This window comes from Carcharhinus amblyrhynchos, chromosome 2 (genome assembly GCF_965287045.1).
Source record: "Carcharhinus amblyrhynchos chromosome 2, sCarAmb.v2.hapA, whole genome shotgun sequence".
Taxonomy (NCBI): Eukaryota; Metazoa; Chordata; class Chondrichthyes; order Carcharhiniformes; family Carcharhinidae; genus Carcharhinus; species Carcharhinus amblyrhynchos.
In genome coordinates, this window is record NC_137325.1 from 81345882 (window position 1) to 81368858 (window position 22977).

At 41.6% G+C, this 22977-nt stretch overlaps 1 protein-coding gene across 1 annotated transcript in view; it reads right to left on the reverse strand.

Annotated features, from left to right (window-relative positions):
• Nucleotides 1-22977, reverse strand: part of vps50 (VPS50 EARP/GARPII complex subunit) — a 150015-nt gene that overhangs the window by 119109 nt on the left and 7929 nt on the right. Inside the window, exon 3 of the mRNA XM_080207994.1 lies at nucleotides 2279-2401. Coding sequence (XP_080064120.1) covers nucleotides 2279-2401 — 123 coding nt within the window. The remainder of the gene's footprint in view (nucleotides 1-2278; nucleotides 2402-22977) is intronic.

Consider the following 22977-nt stretch of genomic DNA (forward strand, 5'->3'; position numbering starts at 1 on the left):
AGGTAGGGGAGTCTAAAACTAGACGGCATAGGTTTAAGGTGAGAGGGGAGATATCCAAAAATGTCCAGAGGGGCAATTTTTTCACACAGAGGGTGGTGAGTGTCTGGAACAAGCTGCCAGAGGTAGTAGTAGAGGCGGGTACAATTTTATCTTTTAAAAAGCATTTAGATAGTTACATGAGTACTATGGGTATAGAGGGACATGGGCCACATGCGGGCAATTGAGATTAGTTTAGGTGTTTTAAAAAAAAGCGGTGGCATGGACAAGTTGGGCAAAGGGCCTGATTCCATGCTGTAAACCTCTATGACCTGCTAGACAGCTCCAAGGAGGAGTCCTGGGTTTCCTGGACCTGCTATGTTTTCCTTTTAGTGAATGGTCATCTACTCTTTTGCCATCTCTACACTCCTCCCTGCTTGATTATCACAATGTGGAGCTACGACCCTCTGGTACAACTGTTCCAGAAACCCTTTTCCCTCTTCTATGGTGTGCAGTGAAGAGAGTCGCTACTCCAAATCAGACACATGTTGTTCAAGGACTGCTGCCCCTGACACTTCATGCTGATGTTACTGTCCTGGATGTTTTGAAGAATCCAAAATCTCCCACATCCTGCATGCCATAAGACCATAAGATATAGGAGCAGAATTAGGCCATTCTACCCATCGTGTCTGCTCCGCCATTCAATCATGGCTTACATGATTCTTGTTCCCACTCTCCTGCCTTCTCCCCGTAATTCTTGATCTCCTTATTGATCAAGAACTTATCTATCTCTGTCTTAAAAACATTCAATGACTGGCCTCTACAGTCTTCTGTGGCAATGAATTCCACAGATTAACCACCCACCAGCTTAAGAAATTCCTCTGCATCTCAGTTTTACAGGAGCGCCCTTTTACTCTGAGGTTATGCCCTTGAATTCTAGTCTCTCCCACTAGAGGGAACATCCTCTCTATGTCCACTCCATCTAGGTCTCTCAGTATTCTTTAAGTTTCAATTAGATCTCCCCTCATCCTTCAGAACTCGATAGAGTGTAGACCCAGGCTCCTCAACCATTGTCCATATGATAAACCCTTCATTTCTGGGATCATTCTCGTGAACTTCCTCTGAACCCCCTCCAAGACCAGCACATCCTTCATTAGGTATAGGGCCCAAAACCACTCACAATATTCCAAATGGTCTTATATTCGAGCCCTCTAGAAATGAATGCTAACATTGCATTTGCCTTCCTAACTGCCAACTGAACCTGTATGTTAACCTTAACAGAATCCTGAACCAGGACTTCCAAGTCCCTTTGTGCTTCAGATTTCCGAAGCCGTTCCCCATTTAGAAAACATTATGCCTCCATTCTTCCTACCAAAGGCAGCTACGAGGGGACCTTATTGAAACATATAAGATGATTAGAGGTTTAGATAGGGTGGACAGTGATAGCCTTTTTCCTCGGATGGAGAAAGCTAGCACGAGGGGGCATAGCTTTAAATTAAGGGGTGGTAGTTATAGGACGGATGTCAGGGGTAGGTTCTTTACCCAGAGGGTGGTGAGGGATTGGAATGCCCTGCCTGCTGCAGTTGTAAATGCACCTAGTTTGGGGGCATTTAAGAGATCCGTGGATAGGTTTATGGATGGTAAGGGTTTGGTTTAGGTTAGAGGGTCATTGTTTTTTTAACTGGTCGGCGCAACATCGTGGGCCGAAGGGCCTGTTCTGCGCTGTAATGTTCTATGTTCTCTATGTTCTAAAGTGCATAGCTTCATACTTTCCTGCGTTGTATTCCATCTGCCATTTCTTCACCCATTCTTCTAACCTGCCATACACATCACAAGCTTTCCCTGAGTTCCTGCCACTTTTATTGATCAAAACAACGTACACTGCTTCTATTCCATTTGTCTGGAAGACTTGAAAACACTTGAAATATCAGCAGAAGCATTTAAAGTTTTCTATTCACCAACATCACATTCCTACCTAGCTCAAGTATCAAATGTATGTTAAATCTAATGAGATTTTGCATTGTTATTGGCACATCCTTTATAGTATCGCGGTACCCTAAATCTGAAAGAGAATCTCAGTACCATGTTCCCTCAAATCTTTGTGGTTGATTTTGGCCTATCTTTACTCCACTAGAGAGAAATATCAAGCAGGGTATAAAACTAGCTTTGCACTCAATCCCATCAATTTCCAGACAGATGGGTTTGGCTATAATTGCATACTCCCTGGGCAACTGAAAAGCTACTTCTGTATCTCCAACTGAAGTACAATTGAAAAAAAAGAAGGTAAACATGTTGTTGTTACCTCTAGCTCATAGTTTACAGCATCAAATGAATCATTGCTGAAATAAATTTCTTCAATGCTGTTAATTATTTCTTGCTCCTCTTGAGGGTCACTGGGAATTTCTCTTAATTCTCTTAGTTCCTCCTGAATTTAAAGGGAAGTAAAAATACATTGTGTAAGGGGATACAGGTAGATCAGCATTAAGTTGTCTGTATTTATAACCAAGGAATAAAACTCAGTTCTGTTGCTTGTAAAATACACAGATCAAGTTAACTAATTCAGTTCAACTTTATATTCATTAAATTATTCTAGTTTAAACAAAAATTGAATTTCACTTACTGAGGTTTAATTTGTAGTTTAAAAATGCTTTGGTAGAGATGGCTTCTCTGCGATTCTGATCAGTTTATGTATAACAAACAGTGGTTTTATCTCATAGCTACAGAATGAATACAAGCACATATAGTTGCTTGCTGGCACAGACATGAATATTGTGAAAAAGGACACACTGTCGAAGCAGGACAGACTCCAGGATGCCAAATTTCAAAGGGAACAATAATTTCTTTTGCATGACAAAAGGGATGCTGATTGATTGACAAGTCAGCTCTGCACATGTGGGAGACTCAAAGCTCCCAGAGAGCTAAGTATAGGTTTCTTAACGGAACCATCCTGCCAACCAATCAGCACCCCTTTCTAATGCAGTATAAAATGCTGTTCCCTTTGAAATTTGCAATTCTTGCATCTGCCCTAGTGAGCACAAATGAATAACTTCAACAGCGCATCCCTTTTTTCAGTAATAATGAAAATTAGCACATCAATAGCAGATAAAGATAAGGAACATCTATTCAACTATATTAAAGACATTACCATCATGCTGATTATTGGTCTAAGTTACAAGTCATGAATGCCCTTCTTGCATTACATTTCTTTTGCTTGTTTAAATGCAAAGTTTCTTAAACATGTTTCCTGTTCTTCAATAAAGTATTAAACCCATAAACTAAAAGTGCTCAAGTCTGCCAAGAATCAAACACATGACTTGAATTAATGACAGTGATCAATTAATTTAGGCTTATAATTATTTCACAGACAGAAAGAATGAGTTCATGATTTAACTTCAATTTGGTGAGAAAAAATGCAATCCTTTTAAAAATATAAACAGTAATTTAAAGTAATTTGATTAAAACAAACAAACCAGATATTAAAATAAATTAGATTTATCCAACATCTCTGCACAGGTTCATTATAGAGTCATCATTAGTGAACCACAAGCTCAAATTGCAAAGCTGGCTTTTTTTATTTGAAACAGAGGAACACAAGAAGTAGCAGAAGGGAATAGACCCTACACAGTCCCTCGAGCCTCTCCACCATCCAATACAATCATGACTAATCATTGGCTTCAACACCATTTCCCACATGTACCCCATATCTCTTGATTATCTGAGATATCAAAAAAATCTGTCCATCTTAGCCTGAAACATGTTCAACTACGGACAATCTACAAGCCTCTGAAAAATTCCAAATATTTACAGCTCTTCAAGTGAAGAAATATCTCCTTGTCTACGTCCTAAATGGTTGATCCCTTAACCGGAGATTGTGTCCTGAGATTCCTCACACAGAGGAAAAAAAACTTCTCAGTACCTACACCCTGGCAAACACCTTTATGATGAAGATACAGATCAAGATCCTGGAATATTTTAAAGGATATGCTAATTTTGGAAGACAGAGCAAAATGAATTACTTTTTAAAAATTACATGAAAATTGGTCGGGTGTAAAAAGTGAAGATAGGCATTGGTTGCAGGAGGATGTCAACGGACTGATCAGATGGACAGAGTAGTGGCAAATGGAATTTAACCCAGAAAAGTGAGGTAACACAACTGGGGGACAAGGAAAAGGATTACACTATGAAAGGTAGGACCCTGGGAAGTACTGAAGATCAGGAGAAACCTGGAGTGCATTTCCACAGATCCCTGAAGGACAGGAGGATAAGCTGGTGAAGACGACATCTGGGATACTTGCCTTTATTAGCCAAAGCACAGAATATAAGAGCAGCAATGTCATGCTGGAACTGTATAAAACACTGGTTAGGCCACAGCTAGAGTAGTGTGTGCAGTTCTGACCACATTATAGGAAGGATGTGATTGCACTGGAGAGGGTGTGAAGGAGATTCACCAGGATATTGCCTGGGCTGGAGGATCTGAGGTATGAGGAGACATGGGATAGGCTGAGGCTGTTTTCCCAGGAGCAGTGATGGTTGATAGGGACCTGATATGTATGTATAAGATTCTAAGGGACATAGATAGCCTGGATAGAAGGATACTTTTCCATGGGAAAAGGGGTTAATAACCAGTGGGCATAGATTTAAGGTAAGGTAAGGTAAGGCAAGAGAAACTTTTTCACCTAAAGAGTGGTGAGATTCTGGAACTCAATTCCTGAAAGGGTGGCTGAATCAGTAACATTTAAGTAGTATTTAGAGATTCACTTGCACTGCCAAACTTCCAGGGCCAAGGATTGGAAAATGGAATTAGTATACTCAGATCTTTGTTGACTAGCGTGGACACGATGGGTCAGATGGCCTCCTTCTGTGCTACAAACGTCTATGAATATTGTAGGTTGTTTTCATTAGAATGTTGTTGATTGTTGTAGAATACTGTGGATTGTCTCAGCTGTTATGGTACAATTTTTCACAGCTATCAAAATATGAGCAGAATTTTAGTGCAGGTTTTTGGATGTGGATGACCTGAAGCCTCCTTGGTGAGATGGAAGCTCTTAATAAAAACATTTCTTTTCACAGCTTTGTGTTGGCAGAATATCAACCAGTCCAGGAAAAGCATCAAGGAAAAGGCTCATTTAAATAAACTAATAACATTGAGTTAACAGCGCTAACAGAAGCATGAACTCTACGAGTGCCTTCTTCACTTGTTAATATGCTGCTGTCCGGGTAAAATTCAATTATCAAAGTACCATACTTTGAGCAATAAAGACAAAAAGCTGAAAAAACAGAAAATGTCAGAAATCATGGAAAATGCAGCATTTGAGAGAGAGAGAAGCAGAGTTATATTGCAGGTTAGTGACCTTTCATCTGTTGAGAAGTCACTGATCTAAAATGTTAATCATTGCTTATATTGTTTATGGGAATCAGAAGCACTCTTCCCAGATAAAAGCTCAAAAAAAATCCAGTGAATAAAATAGGCCACTTTCCAAGCTGGCAAGAAAACCAGTTTTGAAAATCAAATGCAAATTTCTCCAAACTAGCCTCTGCTTAAACAGTAAGAGAGAATTTCAAATATTGCAAGTACTGATGCACCCCCAGTGCATTTCTGCCAATGTGGTCAATCAATTTGTTTAGCATGGTGCAATTTAAAATCGATGGTATTGAATCCATATTGCAGGTTACAAAATTTGAGCGATCAAATTTTGATTGATGATACTGTACTGCCATCTAGAGAGTTGAAACAGAATTAGCACAATAAAAAGTGTACAGCAGAACACTTGCAGCAAAATTTACCATGAATTAGGCAATCCAAGGCAAAACAACACAGTTGTAAACAATCCATATACTTGCCAGAGGCACAGAATCAATCCTTTTAACATGGATTTTTCATCAGCCTCTGACCTAAAATACCAGCAGCATCAATCATCAACAGCTTGCATCAGCAACACTTCACATCACATTTGGCTTCAGAACTGCTGACCTCACAATTTGGGAATAGTGCTGTCATCTAATAAACCCTGGATTGTTGTCCTTTGATAAATATTTATTGTAAGTAGACAAGGTAAGCTTCATAATTACATTGCACTGACCTGCTGTGCGATCAAATAGAGGTAGTGCTTTGGAGGTGAACAACAGGATAGAGGAAAATAGTCTCCTATGGCAAACACCAGAGAGACTGAACAGCACAAACAGGATCTTAACTCACACTCAGCTACAAGAATGTCACTGAGATGAACCTGCTTAATGCCAACAGAGACATGGAGGAAACTGCACTGAAACAGTTTGAACATGAAATGGTAGGGGAGATCTAGGACTTCTACACATTGAACAAGAATATGAACAGAAACAAGGCTGGCTCAATCATGAAGAAACCTTACCATAATAATAGATAGCTAACTGGCTGTTAAACACAACAGGAGTGAGAAAATTCAAAAAAGCTCCACAAAATACAAGTGAAAAAAGCAAATAACTGAGACTGGAATCTGAAGTAAAAATGGAAATTGTTGGAAATTGCAGGTCAGACACCAACTGTAGAGAAAGAATCAAAGTTAACTCTTCAGGCCAATAGCCTTCCATAAGAATTCACAGAAGACTTTGTGTTGTCAAACAAAACGGAGTGGTATTGGGACAATGTATACAGGAACAAAGTTGAATCAAAAGAGGATTTGAATGGCAAGATATTTACCGTCCAAACGCAAAGTGAAGGGAGCAACAGAGAAACAAGAGGAAAAAAAGCAAGGAAACAGAACAAAATGGGGGTAGAAAGCTAAGATGATTGAAATCAATGTCGAGTCCAGTAAGGTGTAAAGTCTCAAATAGTCAAAAATGAGGAACTGGTCCACGGGCTTCCTCCATGCTCTCCACTTGCTCCCAACCAGTCCTGTCCACCACACTACCCTCCTCTGTCTGGGTGAACTAGTTTTCATGTCGAACAACTTCTTCACCAACACCATTGACTTCCTCCAAATGAAAATTTTCGCAATGGGTACCCACACAGGTCCTATGTCTATCTTTTTATGGGATGTGTGGAACATTCTTAGTTCCAGTCCCATTCAGGCTCCCTTCTGCAACACTTTTTCTTGCATATTGATGACTGAGTGCTATTTTCTGCTCTTGTTTGAGGGGTTCATTAGTTTTGCTTCCAATTTCCAGCTTCTCTCAACTTCACATCTCCCATCTGACTCTTCTCTTCTTCAGCTTCTTTGCCTCCATTTCCTGGGATAAGTTAACATTCAATATTCTCTGTAAGTCCATCAACTCCCACAGCTACCTTAACCATATTTCTCATATCCCCGTTCCCTGTAAAAACTTTATTCCAACCTTCATGTTTCTCAGTCTGGCACATCTGTTTGGATGATGTAATGTCCCATATAAGCACTTCCAATATATGTCTTTCTTTGTCCTCAACCAAGGATAAAACACTCCCCTCCAACCTGGATACCCACCCCCCCACTCGCCGCCACCCCTCATCTCCACCATGATTGACAGAATTGTTTCCGGTAAATTTCAGTGGATTGGAAAACAACAAATGTAATACCACCATTCAAGAATGGAGGAAGACTGAAAGCAAGAAACTACAGGCCAATTAGTCTAACATCATTGGGAAAATATCAGAATTCATTGCATCAGGGAACGAGCAGCAGAGTCAAATTTCTTTTATTAGATTTTAAGGCGATAACAAGCAGAGTAAGTAAAGACGAAACAGGAGATATATTGATTTGGATTTCAAAAAGGCATTCAATAAGGTGCCACATTAAAAGCTGTTCCACAAGTTTAGAATTCACGGGATTTGGGGAGAGATATTAGCATGGATAAAGGATTGGTTTTAGATTCTTTATACATTGGGATCTGTTCTGGAGCTGGGACTTGTACCGACTAAGTGGGTTACACCTAATAGAGCTGAGACAAATTTTCTTGTGGATAATTGTCAGTGCTATTGGGGAGAGTATATGCTAACTTAGCAGAGTTATGGGAGATAATACTAAGGAGGGATACCAAGGTGCAAAGAATATTGGGAAAGACAGATTATACGAGAGTGGTAAACAGTAAAATATTAGGTAGGTTCAGCGTAAGAGGGAATGTAATAAGTCTAAATTAGAACTACATCCATGAGTTGCAGACATAGATAGCAACATAGAAAATTATACTGCAATGATAATAAAGAACAGGTTCAAAGAAAGGCAGGGCTGGACATTAAATATTCCTAGCTCCAAGGTGTTCAGAAAAGGAGATACACCATTGGTTGGGGAGATCCTTGCAGTGATGTAGATAGAGGTTGTACCACAGGGGCCCAGAACAGCATCTGTTTGGCCAAAGATAACAAACTAAACGGGTGCAATCACATTGCTCAGCGTAATCTATAGGCCATAAATCAGTACGAAACATATGGAAGAACAAAACTGCAGCAAAATTACAGAGAGGTCCAAAAATTATGGAGTTAATAATTACTTAGGTAAATGCTGCTTAGTTAAGGAAAGCCAGCATAGATCTATTGAGGGCAAATTATGTTAAACTTGCACATGATTTTTGATGAGGTAGTAGGGAGGGTTCATAAGGCTGTTGATGTGGTGTACATTGACTTCCAAGACACATTTGATAAAGTGCACATACATCAGACTTGTAAAATTAGAACTTATAGAATAAAAGGGACAGTATCATCATGGATACAAAATTAGCTGAATGGCAGGAAATGAAATACTTGTGCACGGCTGTTTTTCAGACCAACAGGTTTATCGTTGAGTTCCTCAGAGGTCAGTGTTAGGATACTTGCTCTTCCTGATATATATTAGTGATGGCCCAGTGGTATTACACCAGACTATTAATCCAGGAACTCAGCTAACCTTCTGAGTACCCAGGCTTGAATCCCGCCACAGCAGATGGTGAAATCTGAATTCAATAAAACTGCATCCAGTTCTGGGTATCACACTTCCGGATGAATGTGTTTAGAGACAGTGCAAAAAAGATTCACATGGTCCAGGGAGGAGGGGCTTCCATTATGTGGTCAGATCGGAAAAGTTGGGATTATTTTTCTTGGGGGAGAATAAGACGAGAGAAGGTTTGAGAGATATTCCAAATCATGAGAAATTTGGACAGGGAGATAGGGAGAAACGATTCCCATTACTGGAAGCATCAAGGACCAGAGGGCACAGATTTAAGGTCATTGACAAAAAGAAGCAATGATAACATGAGGAAAAGCTTTTTCACATGGCAAGTAGTTTGGGTCTGAATACTTCGCCTAAAGATGTGATGGAGGCACAGTCAAATGATGCTTTTGTTAGGGAATTGGATTATCTGAAAAGGAAAAAAAATACAGTCGGGGACAGGGTGTGCTGGGGTCACCAGTTTTGTAATTATCAAGACGTGAGATTATGATTTTTGATTAGGTAATAGAGAGGGTTGATAAGGCTGTTGGCGTGGTATACATCGACTTCCAAGACACATTTGATAGAGTGCACTCACATCACACTTGTAAAGTTAGAGCTTATAGAATAAAATGGACAGTAGCATCACAGATACAAAATTAGCTGAATGGCAGGAAACAAAATAGCGGTGAACGGCTGTTTTTCAGACCGGCAGGAGGTTAATAGTGGAGTTCTTCAGAGGTCAGTGTAAGGACACTTGCTCTTCCTGATATATATTAATGATGGCCCAATGGTATTATTACTACATTATTAATCCAGAAACTCAGCTAATCTTCTGGGGATCCAGGCTCGAATCCCACCATGGCAGATGGTGGAATTTGAATTCAATAAAACAAAAATATCTGGAATTAAGGATCCACTAAGAACCACGACATTTCCTAAGTGACCACCTAACTAAGTGCCTCAGTCATACATCTGATCTCCGACAACCTGGAGGCTGGAAGATTTGGCCCAGAGATTTATTTGGACTACTTTCAATTTAGCATACAGCTCACAACTGTCTCCTCTAAATTGAGGAAAACAATTAGATAGACGGCATGATTGCTTTCTGGAATACCTCTTCAGTCTGAAAGCATGATTCTGAGCTTTCATTTGCCTGTCATTTCAATTTTCACTCTAACTTTTCTATTCTTGGCTTGCTAAAGTATTCCAGTGGAGTCTAGTGCAAGCTCAAGAAACAGCACTTCATCTTTCAACTGGGTGCTTTGCAATCTTCTGGGATCAAGTTATTGGTGCCGCCAGTATTGAGCGGCACGGTAGCACAGTGGTTAGCACTGCTGCTTCACAGCTCCAGGGACCTGGATTCAATTCCCAGCTCGGGTCACTGTCTGTGTGGAGTTGCACATTCTCCTCGTGTCTGCATGGGTTTCCTCCGGGTGCTCCGGTTTCCTCCCACAGTACAAAGATGAGCGGGTTAGATTGATTAGCCATGCAAAAAATTGCCCCTTAGTGTCCTGAGATGCTTAGGTTAGAGGGATTAGTGGGTAAAATATGTAGGGATATAGGGGGTAGGGCCTGGGTGGGATTGTGGTTGATGCAGACTTGATGGGACGAAGGGCCTCTTTCTGCACTGTAGGGTTCTGAGATTCTATGAAGTTATCAGCGCTAATCCAGAGATTGGCTCCAGAGCAATTCCTGTGTTAAGAGGGCTAAATTATTTAACATGCAGCTTTATCTCCCAGCAGAAGAGAAGAGATTTCTGCTGAGGTCTAAGATTAACAAGTAACAACTTGGGTTCATAAATATTTTCCCATTGCTGCATGATTCAAGGTATAGGAAACCAAGACAGCTCTTAAAATGAACATAAGAACATAAGAAATAGGAGCAGGAGTAGGTCATCCAGCCCTTCGAGCCTGCCCCGCCATTCAATAAGATCATGGCTGATCTGTCGTGGCTCAGTTCCACATTCCCGCCCTCTCCCCATAACCCTTAATCCCCTCGCTTATCAAAAACCCATCAAAAGTGCGATGAAATCCACAAAATGCAGCACCTGTGGAGAAGTGCGTGTGAGGTGTTGTTGTAACTTTTGCTTTAAAGCCTGTTTTCTTTTCCTCACAGTCCCTAACTAAAAGAGAAACTAAAATGTTAGGTTTCTGGAAAAGGGGTTTGTGACTTCAGATTTCCAGCTGTGACATTAGATTTATGAAAAATCAGATTGTGACCTCAATTTGCTAAGGAAACAGAGGCTGATTGAAACTAAAGAGCTCTCAGAGATGAGATTTCAACATCAAAGCAGTGAAGACATGCTGAGGGGAGTTTTGTGCGAGACAGCTTAAAAATAGGGGTATTGAAATAAAATTTCTGCTATGCCTTACGTTTTCTGGGGACAGTTTAACCACAGCAAGCCATACAGTGCACTGGGCTGTGACTGAGTGGTTGAATGAAGGTGATTCTAGGCAACCCATGCTATCAAACTGTTGTGAACAAAGCTGAGGAAGTTCTGTAGAAGTACACCACTTTGATGGTGACTATATCCCAGGGTAAAGTAAAGCTTCTGTCGGAGATGATGCAATAACCAAATCCTGCATGAAAAGGAGCAGTTGAAGTCTACCTGAGGAAGTCAGAGTTGTAAAGGGCTATGCAGTTTAACATAGTGCCATATATATCACGGGGACTTCCAATAAATCCATGACATCTATCTTTATTGTGTTGGCCACTTAAAGCATAATTTATAGTTTCTATTGAATGCAGTTTGCCAGTTAAGTCAAGCTTAATTTATGTTGATCTTGGTTTGCTTGTTAAAGGGCATAGATCAGCTAGACAGACAATATATTTTCCCAAAGGTAGGGGAGTCTAAATCTAGAGGGCATAGGTTTAAGGTGAGAGGGGAGAAATACAAAATGGTCCAGAGGGGCAATTGTTTCACACAAAGGGTGGGAAGTGACTGGACCAAGCTGCCAGAGGTAGTAGTAGAGGTGGGTACAATTTGCCTTTTAAAACGCATTTAGACAGTTACATGGGTAAAATGGGTATCAAGGGATATGGGCCAAATGCAGGCAATTGGGACCAGCTTAGGGGTTTAAAAAGAGGACAGCTTGGACAAGTTGGGTGGAAGAGCCTGTTTTCATGCTGCAAATCTCTTTGACTCTATAAGTTAGATGGATTGGCCATGGTAAATGCGTGTGGTAATGGGGATAGGGAGGAAAAGGGTAAGATACTTTTGTCAGAGTGTTGGTGGAGATTCAATGGTCCGAATGGCCTCCTTCTGCACTGTAGGGATTCTATGATAATTCTATGATTCAAGTCACACAACAATCTGCCTTGAAACTCTATCACCATTCTTTCACCATCACCAGGGCAAAATCCTGGAACTTCCTTCCTGATAGCATTGCGAGTGTATCTACATCATGTGACTGCAGTAGCTCACGACTATCTTCTCAAGTTACGACATCCACACCCCATGAATGAATAAAAACACGTGGGGAAATTTGGAGCTGTTGCCACAAGGAGAATCCTCAGAAAAGGACAATGTCATGCATTATCCTGGGTTGGATGTGAATCAAAATTTAAGGTACACCATAGCATATAAGAAAAAACAAGATAATGTTTTGAATGTGAACTCATCAAAACCTGAATGCTAGCAAATGGGCATTTTCAGATGTTCGAGAGAGGTAAAAACAAGTGGATGACACAAAGAATAGCTCAGTGAGGCAGTGGAAACAATTTAATTAACAAAAGAATGTGAAAATAACGAGAAATGTTTAAATACACAGAAAAGCTGCTTCTGTATTGGTGCCAAAAAAGATTCAAGTAATATGCAGCTGTTAACAAATCCACAATACCAGCCATGGAGAGGGCCCAAGGGACTAAAAAAAAAACTGTGCCAGCAGCTAGCATGAACTGTGCAAAACCTACCTGCAGCAGGCAGCTCCATTTCCTCAGAATTGCAAGAAAATGGGAATAAAAACATCTGCCAATTTAGAGAATCTGAAATAATAACAGAAATTGCTAAAAATATAAACGACGCCTGTCAGCATTTCAACACGCTGAAAGGCATCAAAACTTCAGAACTACCCTTATACCCACACCATCTGCCTTTACCTTACTCTTACAATACTGATTCAACACAAAATTACACTGCTTCCTCCAAGTCCAAAGCAACCCTTGAAGGAAATGGGGGAGGTGACTTTGGTTACAAAAGTCAGACAACAGAACAGAATGATGCAAGACAGCCATGAGACAGATAAAGCTTGTACTGTGCTTGAATGGAAGACTGCAGGAGATTTAAGAGACTGAATATGAAAATAAACTTGTGATGATGTCAAGATTAACACAATGTTTATAAATTACATTGGACAAAGGAGGCAGTCAACAGTAAAATGAACCCTTAAAAACAAACAGGGGTGATGTTGTAAATGATGATATAGAATTGACAGAATCAGAACATAAAATAAAGAGGAAGACACTCAACACAGTAAGTGAGCTGGCTCATTTGAAGGGCAATCCAGTTCATCCTATTCACCCATTCATGTCCTGTTTGCCTGCAATTTTTTCTCCTTCAAATATTTATCCTATTTTCTTTTGAAGGCTATTAATAAATCAGTAGCCACAATCTCATCAGGCATTGCATTCCAAATCCAGACTACTTATTGCACAAAAAAAGCTTTCCCTTGTGTCACTTTTATGGATTTTACTGACGTGTTTGGCAAGGTCCCACATGGCAGACTGGGACAAAAGTTAAAATCACATGGAATTTGGGGTAACTGGCTAGATGGATACAGAACAGGCTTGGTTATAGAACACAGATGTCTGTGGTGGAAGGGTGTTCTTCGGAATGAAGACCTATAGCTAGTGCTGCTCCAGAGGGATCAGTGCTGGAACCTCTATTGTTTGTAGTATAGATATTTTGGCCCTGGAGGGAGTGCAGAGGAGGTTTACTAGGCTGATACCGGAGTTGAGGGGATTGAGCTATGAGGAGAGGCTGAATAAACTAGGCTTGTACTCGTTAGAGTTTAGAAGAATGAGGGGAGATCTCATTGAGACGTATAAGATGATGAATGGGATGGATAGGATAGAGGTGGAGAGACTCTTCCCGCTCAAAAAAGACAGTAGGACTAGGGGGCACAGCCTCAAGATAAAGGGGAGGCGGTTTAGAACGGAGTTGAGGAGGAACTTCTTCACTCAAAGGGTGGTGAATCTCTGGAATTCTCTGCCCGTTGAAGTGGTGGAGGCTGCCTCGCTAAATATTTTTAAGAAGCGGGTTGATGGGTTCTTGATAAGAGAGGGGATTAAGGGTTATGGGGAGAGGGCGGGAAAGTGGAACTGAGCCACAACAGATCAGCCATGATCTTATTGAATGGCGGGGCAGGCTCGAAGGGCTAGATGGCCTACTCCTGCTCCTATTTCTTATGTTCTTATGTTCTTATATAAATGATCTGGAGGAAAATGTGAGTGTCTGATTGGTAAAGTTTGCAGATGACACGAAGATTGGAAGAATTGCTGATTGTGCTGAGGATTGTCAGTGGATATAACAGGATGCAGATAGATTGGGAGATTTCACCACAGAAATGACAGAGTTTAATGCCGACAAATGCAAGGTGATGCACTTTGGAGAATCAAATTTAGGTATGAATTATATTTAAATGGGAACATTAATATAGAGGGATCTGAGTGTGCAGTTCCCTAAAAGTGGCAACACAGGTGGCCAAGATGATTAAGAAAGCATGTGGCACACTTGCCTTCATCAGCCACGGCAATGAGTGCACGAGTTGGGAAATTATGTTGCAGCAAAATAAAACCTTGGTTAGGCTGCATTTAGAAGATAAAACTTAGAACATTACAGTGCAGTGCAGGCCCTTCGGCCCTCAATGTTGCGCCGACCTATGAAACCAATCTAAAGTCCATTTAACCTACACTATTCCAATATCATCCATATGTTTATCCAACGTCCATTTAAACTCCCTTAATGTTGGCAAATCCACGACTGTTGCAGGCAGGGCATTCCACACTTTCACTACTGAGTAAAAAACCTATCTCTGACTCCTGGCCTATATCTATCATCCCTCAATTTAAAGCTATGTCCTCTCGTGCTAGCCATCTCCATTTGAGGAAAAAGGTTCACACTATCCACCCTATCCTATTATCATTTTATATGCCTCTATTAAGTCACCTCTTAACCTTCTTCTCTCTAATGAAAACAGCCTCAAGTCCCTCAGCTTTTCCTCATAAGACCTTCCCACCATACTAGGCAACATCCTAGTAAATCTCCTCTGCATCCTTTCCAATGCTTCCACATCCTTCCCATAATACGGCGACCAGAACTATATGCAATACTCTTAAGTGCAGCCGCACCAGAGTTTTGTACAGCTGCAACATGACCTCATGGCTCCTAAACTTAATCCCTCTACCAATAAAAGCTAACACACTGTATGTCTTCTTAACAACCCTATCAACCTGGGTGCCAACTTTCAGGGATCTATGCACATGTACACCGAGGTCTCTCTGCTCATCCACACTACCAAGTAACTTACCATTAGTCCAGTACTCTGTATTCCTGTTACTCCTTCCAAAGTGAATCACTTCACACTTTTCCGCATTGAATTCCATTTGTCACCTCTCAGCCCAGCTCTGTAGCTTATCTATATCCCTCTGTAACCTGCAACATCCTTCCGCACTGTCCACAAGTCCACCGACTTTAGCATCATCTGCAAATTTACTAACCCATCCTTCTACGCCTTCATCCAGGTCATTTATAAAAATGACAAACATCAGTGGCCCCAACACAGATCCTTGCGGTACACCACTAGTAACTGAACTCCAGAATGAATATTTCCCAACAACCACCATCCTCTGTCTTCTTGCAGCTAGCCAATTTCTGATCCAACCACTAAATCACCCTCAATCCCATGCTTCTGTATCTTCTGCAATAGCTTACCATGGGGAACCTTATCAAACGCTTTACTGAAATCCATGTACACCACATCAATTGCATTACCCTTATCCACTTCTTTGATCACCTTCTCAAAGAACTCAATAAGGTTTGTGAAGAATGACCTACCCTTCACAAAACCATGCTGACTATCCCTAATCAAATTATTCCTTTCTAGATGAATATAAATCCTATTTCTTATAATTCTTTCCAAAACTTTGCCCACAATAGAAGTAAGACTCACTGGTCCATAGTTACCAAGGTTGTGTCTGCTCCCCTTCTTGAACAAGGGGACAACATTTGCTATCCTCCAGTCCCCTGGAGTATTGCGTACACTTCTGGTCACCACATTATCAAAAGCATGTGGAAGGTTTGGCAAGAGTGCAAAAAAATGGTCACCACGTTGTTGCCTAGTCTCGAGGGTGTTGGTTATGAGGGGAGGCTGAATAAAATAGGATTGCTTTCACTGGAAAGACAGAGGCTGAGGGGAGACCTTGATAGGGATCCACAAAATTATGAGAGGCATAGACAGGTTGGACAATCAGAGGCTTTTTCCAAGGGTAGAAGCATTAATTACAAGTGGGCACAGGTTCAAGATGAGGGGGGGGAAGTTTAGGGAAGATGTGCAAGAGAAGCTTTTCATGCAGAGAATGGTGGGTGACTGGAAAGCTCTGCCAGAAGATGTGGTGGGAGTAAGCACATTAGCAACATTTAAGGGGCATCTGGATGGGTACACAAATAGGTCAGAAATAGAGGAATATGGACTGAGTAAGGGCAGAAGGTTTTTTTTTAGTTAAGGCATAATGATGGGCAGGCTTGGAGGGCCAAGGGGCCAGTTCCTATTCTGTACTTTTCTTAACTAGCTTAAATTTGTTCTATTCCTGCAGTCACATGTCTGTGAGATAGTGAACCTTAACTTCATCAAGCACCTTTAAAATATTTTAATCTGCATATCCACTTTTTTATGTTATAAATTTCTGCTGCTGTTTCTTCAAAGAGCTCTTAAATTTGTGACAAAACTAGCCTTTTACCTGGATTAGTCCATGCCGCTTTAAATATTAATGTTGTCTTAAATTATGACTTCAAATCATTGCAGCATAGAAAAGAGCCATTCTGTCCTCCTTGTCTGCAGAAACTCTCTACAACTCAAATAGTCTCAATCCTCTGCAGGACTTCAAATTTCCTCTCTTTACGCACACAGCCAATTCCCTTTTAAAAGCTACGATTCAATCAATCAGTCTCCACCACACTCCAATCCAGACTCTAACCACTTGTGTTAAAGTTATTCCTTATATTGTCTTTGGTTCTTCTGCCAATCACCTCAAATCTATGCCCTCTGATTCTCAAGCCTTCCACCAGTAGGAAATATTTTCTCTCCATCTACTTTGTCTCATCTCATGATTTTGAATACCTCAACCATCTATGCTCTAAAGGAGAACATCACCACCTTCTCCAAATTAAAGTACCTGATGCTTGGAACCATTCTCATATATCTTTTCTCATCCTCTACAAAACCCATCTGCTTTGTATTCAGCTTTTGATAAGTTCTGATTTTATTTGCCTCATTGGTGGATGTGCCTTCAGTTCTCTGGCCCCTAAATTCTGGAATTCCCTGCCTACACCTCGTCGTATTTCTACTTTGCTTTCACACTTTAAGGCAGTTCTTAAAATCTCTCTCTTTGAACAAGTTTCTGACCAGCTGATTTAATATCTTAAGTGGCTCAGTGTCATATTTTGTTTATAATTCTCCTGTGAAACACCTTGGGATAGTTTACTATGTTGAAGGGGCTATATAAATATAAATCATTGTTAGCCACTTTCTCAAGCTGACTGGGCACCTTCAATTACTTTAGCACAAGAACCTAAGGTCTCTTTGCGACTGCACTCTGTTTAGAATTGCACCCTTTAATTTATTCACGCTTCTGCCTACCAAAGTGCACCACCTCACACTTTGTATTAAATTTCACCTATGTGTCCAGCAACTCCATCAGCCTATGTCTGTGACTTGTAGATGTTTACTTAATCCTGATGTTAAGGTGAGGCATCTTGAGGGGAATTGCTTGATAGAACAGACGCAGCACGGTTTCGTTAAGGGGAAGTCGTGTCTGACAAATTTATTGGAGTTCTATGAGGATGTGTCTAGGGCGTTGGATAGAGGAGAGCCGGTGGATGTGGTCTTTCTTGACTTTCAGAAGGCGTTTGACAAGGTACCTCACAAGGGGTTATTGCAGAAGGTAAGGGGGCATGGAGTTGGGGGTAGGGTGTTAGTGTGGATAGAGGATTGGTTGTCAAATAGGAGGCAGAGAGTGGGGGTTAATGGGTGCTATTCGGATTGGCGGTTGGTGACTAGTGGAGTGCCCCAGGGGTCGGTGCTGGGGCCTCAGCTATTTACCATTTATATAGATGATCTGGAAGAGGGAACCGAGTGTATGGTGTCGAAATTTGCTGATGACACCAAGATTGGTGGAACGGCAAATTGTGCGGAGGGTGTGGAGAGTCTGCAGAAGGATCTAGATAGGCTGGGCGAATGGGCCAGGAAATGGCAAATGGAATTTAATGTTGGCAAGTGCGAGGTGGTCCACTTTGGTAGGAATAATGGTAGGAAGGACTATTACTTACGTGGCGAAAAACTGCAGCAGGCGACGGTGCAGAGGGACCTCGGGGTCCTTGTGCATGAGTCGCAAAAACCCAGTTTGCAGGTGCAGCAGTTGGTCAGGAAGGCGAATGGAATGCTGGCCTTCATAGCGAGGGGCATTGAATATAAAAGTAGGGAGGTCTTGCTGCAGCTGTATAGGGCATTGGTGAGGCCGCAGCTGGAGTACTGTGTGCAGTTTTGGGCGCTGTACTTATGCAAGGATATTTTGGCCTTGGAGGGAGTGCAGAGGTGGTTCACCAGGCTGATACCAGAGTTGAGGGGGTTGAGCTATGAGGAGGGGCTGAATAAACTAGGCTTGTACTCGTTAGAGTTTAGAAGAATGAGGGGAGATCTCATTGAGACGTATAAGATGATGAATGGGATGGATAGGATAGAGGTGGAGAGACTCTTCCCGCTCAGAAAGGACAGTAGGACTAGGGGGCACAGCCTCAAGATAAAAGGGGGGGGCGGTTTAGAACAGAGTTGAGGAGGAACTTCTTCACTCAAAGGGTGGTGAATCTCTGGAATTCTCTGCCTGTTGAAGTGGTGGAGGCTGCCTCGCTAAATATTTTTAAGACGTGGGTTGATGGGTTTTTGATAAGCGAGGGGATTAAGGGTTATGGGGAGAGGGCAGGAATGTGGAACTGAGCCACGACAGATCAGCCATGATCTTATTGAATGGCGGGGCAGGCTCGAAGGGCTAGATGGCCTAAGAACATAAGAACATAAGAAATAGGAGCAGGAGTAGGCCATCTAGCCCTTCGAGCCTGCCCCGCCATTCAATAAGATCATGGCTGATCTGTCGTGGCTCAGTTCCACTTTCCCGCCCTCTCCCCATAACCCTTAATCCCTTCTCTTATCAAAAACCCATCAACCCGCTTCTTAAAAATATTTAGCGAGGCAGCCTCCACCACTTCAACGGGCAGAGAATTCCAGAGATTCACCACCCTTTGAGTGAAGAAGTTCCTCCTCAACTCCGTTCTAAACCGCCTCCCCTTTATCTTGAGGCTGTGCCCCCTAGTCCTACTGTCTTTTTTGAGCGGGAAGAGTCTCTCCACCTCTATCCTATCCATCCCATTCATCATCTTATACGTCTCAATGAGATCTCCCCTCATTCTTCTAAACTCTAACGAGTACAAGCCTAGTTTATTCAGCCTCTCCTCATAGCTCAATCCCCTCAACTCCGATATCAGCCTAGTAAACCTCCTCTGCACTCCCTCCAGGGCCAAAATATCCTTGCGCAGGTGCGGCGCCCAAAACTGCACACAGTACTCCAGCTGCGGCCTCACCAATGCCCTATACAGCTGCAGCAAGACCTCCCTACTTTTATATTCAATCCCCCTCGCTATGAAGGCCAGCATCCCATTCGCCTTCCTGACCACCTGCTGCACCTGCAAGCTGGGTTTTTGCGATTCATGCACAAGGACCCCGAGGTCCCTCTGCACCGTCGCCTGCTGCAGTTTTTCGCCACGTAAGTAATAGTCCTTCCTACCATTCTTCCTACCAAAGTGGACCACCTCACACTTGCCAACATTAAATTCCATTTGCCATTTCCTGGCCCATTCGCCCAGCCTATCTAGATCCTTCTGCAGACTCTCCACACCCTCCGCACAATTTGCCGTTCCCCCAATCTTGGTGTCATCAGCAAATTTCGACACCCTGCACTCGGTTCCCTCCTCCAGATCATCTATATAAATGGTAAATAGCACCTATTTCTTATGTTCTTATCTCATCTTGGACAGAGATGTTACAATGACAACCATCAATCGTCTGGCAAATCTTTCATTGTAAGAAGTCTCACAACACCAGGTAAAAGTCCAACCAGTTTATTTGATGGTAACCCCACAAGCTTACTATTACTATCAAATAAACTGGTTGGACTTTAACCTGGTGTTGAGAGACTTCTTACTGTGTTTACCCCCGTCCAACACCGGCATCTCTACATCAAAACTTTCATTTCCAGGGATCGAGCTCTAAAACTCTAGTTGCTCTCTAAATTTCCTCAACATTCTAGGATCAGGGTCTAATGTTTTCCCACTTTTTTTTCCATGAGATTGTTCAATCCTAATCCCTATGGATAGTTATCTTTAACCTCATCGGGTACTCTCATTATTAGAATCTCAGGAAAATTAAGGCAAATTAAAATTTTAGCATTGCTGCCTTACTTTTACTCTCATGAGATTTCATTTTACATTGCAGATCAATCTTGCCCTTTAATTGTTATTTTACATTTTCAGAAATGGCAAAAAGAAACAATACACAAAAGGGTTTCCTGTTTACATGTCAAATAAAGCTTATTTAGCTTATATTCTAATGGTAGATAAGTCTCAAGCACGTCAGTGGTAACTACTATTGAAAAGAAAGAAAGCACAAATGACGATCAGCAAGATGGGCAATATATTTACATCTAATGCTCAGGTAATAAATAATCCTCCCATTCACTTCTCCACACTGTAAAGCCGACTCAATATTAAAGCCAATCTGAATATAGAGTGGAATTGCTCCTTTTCTAACGTAGGAACTCAGCAAAATAGCAGTTTAGCCGGCAATTTTACTGCAATTTGATGTTTAATTAACATGCAGCAACATGAAACTTACTTTCCAAGTTAGTGTGTGGTTCAAGTCATCATCTGTTCAACATTTGCAACTCAAAAGATCTTCAAAGTCAGAAGTTGTTTACCAATATAATACATTATCCATGTCCAAACTCACTTCTCACAATTTTTCTAACGCAGAATATTTTAAAGAATTTGGAAGATTACCACAGTCTTTCAATTATAAAAGGGGTTGATTGAAATGTTGGCATCATAGGCATTAAAATTCTTGGCAAGTCAGACTGAGACTAAAATTTAATTCATATTTCTTTTGTACATTAATGACAAAAATATAACGGGCAGAATTTAAATGACAGGCGGGAAAGGCAGTGTGTAGCCTGCCACCTCCACTACCAGCTTTTCCTGTCACACTTCTTCCCATGTTCACAGGAAACACTCTCCTCTTTCTCCTTCCTCCCTCTCCTCCACCACCCCCATCCCCAACCTACCACTGACCTTCCCAAAAAGCCCTCCTCCCTCGCACAGCCCCCTTGGCACTGTCCAGGCATGACACTCTCCCCCAGGAGCTGGACTTCATAGAATTCCTTTAGTGCAGAAGGAGGCCATTTGGCCTCCAAAAAGGCTTTTCAACAAGTCTGCACCAACCACCAACCCACCCAGGCCCTATCTGTTGACCCAAGTATTTTACCCTGCTTGGCCACTCATACTAACGGGCGATTTACCATGGCCAATCCCCCTAACCCACACATCTTTGGATTGTGGAAGGAAGCCAGAGCACCCGGAAGAAACACACGCAGACATGGGGAGAATGTGCAAACTCTACATAGACAGTCACCCAAGGCCAGAATTGAACCTGGGTCCCTGGCGCTGTGAGGCAGCAGAGCTAACAACTGTGCCACCAAGCCATTCGTACTTACCTAGCACTATAGGCATGGATGATTTGCCAAGTCCTCATCTGACAAAAGCCGTTGTAAACTCCACCATGACATCATGCTGGTGGAGGGGTTTAATGTATTGGAGAAGCCTGTTAATGATATTTAAATGCATGGTAATGGAGCAGATGGTGGCACAGTGGTTAGCTACGCTGCCTCACTGCACCAGGAACCCGGGTTCAATTCCCAGCTTAAGTCACTGCCTGTGCAGAGTCTGCACATTCTCCCCATATCTACATGGGTTTCCTCTGGGTGCTCTGGTTTCCACCCATAGTCCAAAAGACATGCTGGTTAGATGGATTGCCATGCTAAATTCTCCCTCAATGTACCCGAACAGACACCAGAGTTGGCAACTAGGGGATTTTCAAGAAACTTCATTGCAGTGATAACGTAAGCCAACTTGTAGCTAATAATTAAACGTTAACTTTTCCATCCTTTCATGGCAGGAACTCATCATATCATTGCAAGAGCGGAAATAATGAGAACGGGGAATACCACCAATGAAAAATGTTTGAGGATTCTCCGCCCCCACCAAATGCTCAAAGAATCTTGGCAAATGCTTTAAATGTTGTTCCCCCACCACCACCACCCCGCCACTGCTTCAGAAAATTATTTCTCAACAACAAATCATTGCTCTTCTCGGAACAGAAAAGACTTGGAGGTGTTTAAAATCATGAAGTGTTTCGATAAAGAAAAAGAGAAGTTCTTTCCAATAGCTGTAGACCATTAACCAGAGTGCACAAATTTAAAGCAACTGACACAAGAGCCAGAGATAACAGAGGAATCATTTCTTTATACTACCAGTGGTTAAGATTTGGAAGGCAAAACCTAATAGGATATTACATACAGTTTCAACAATAACTTTCAAAAGGGATTGGATAAATATGTAAAGAGAAAAACCCTACGAATATGGGAAATAAACAGGAGTGGGACTAACTGGATTCTTCTTTGAAACACTGGTGCAGACTTGATAAGACAACGGCCACATTTCTGTGCTTTAGCAATCAGTGATTCTATTCATTTGTGAATAACATTAAAATCAATAATATAATTATAGATTTACCTATACCCTGATGCTATCAAACCAAATGATTTTCTC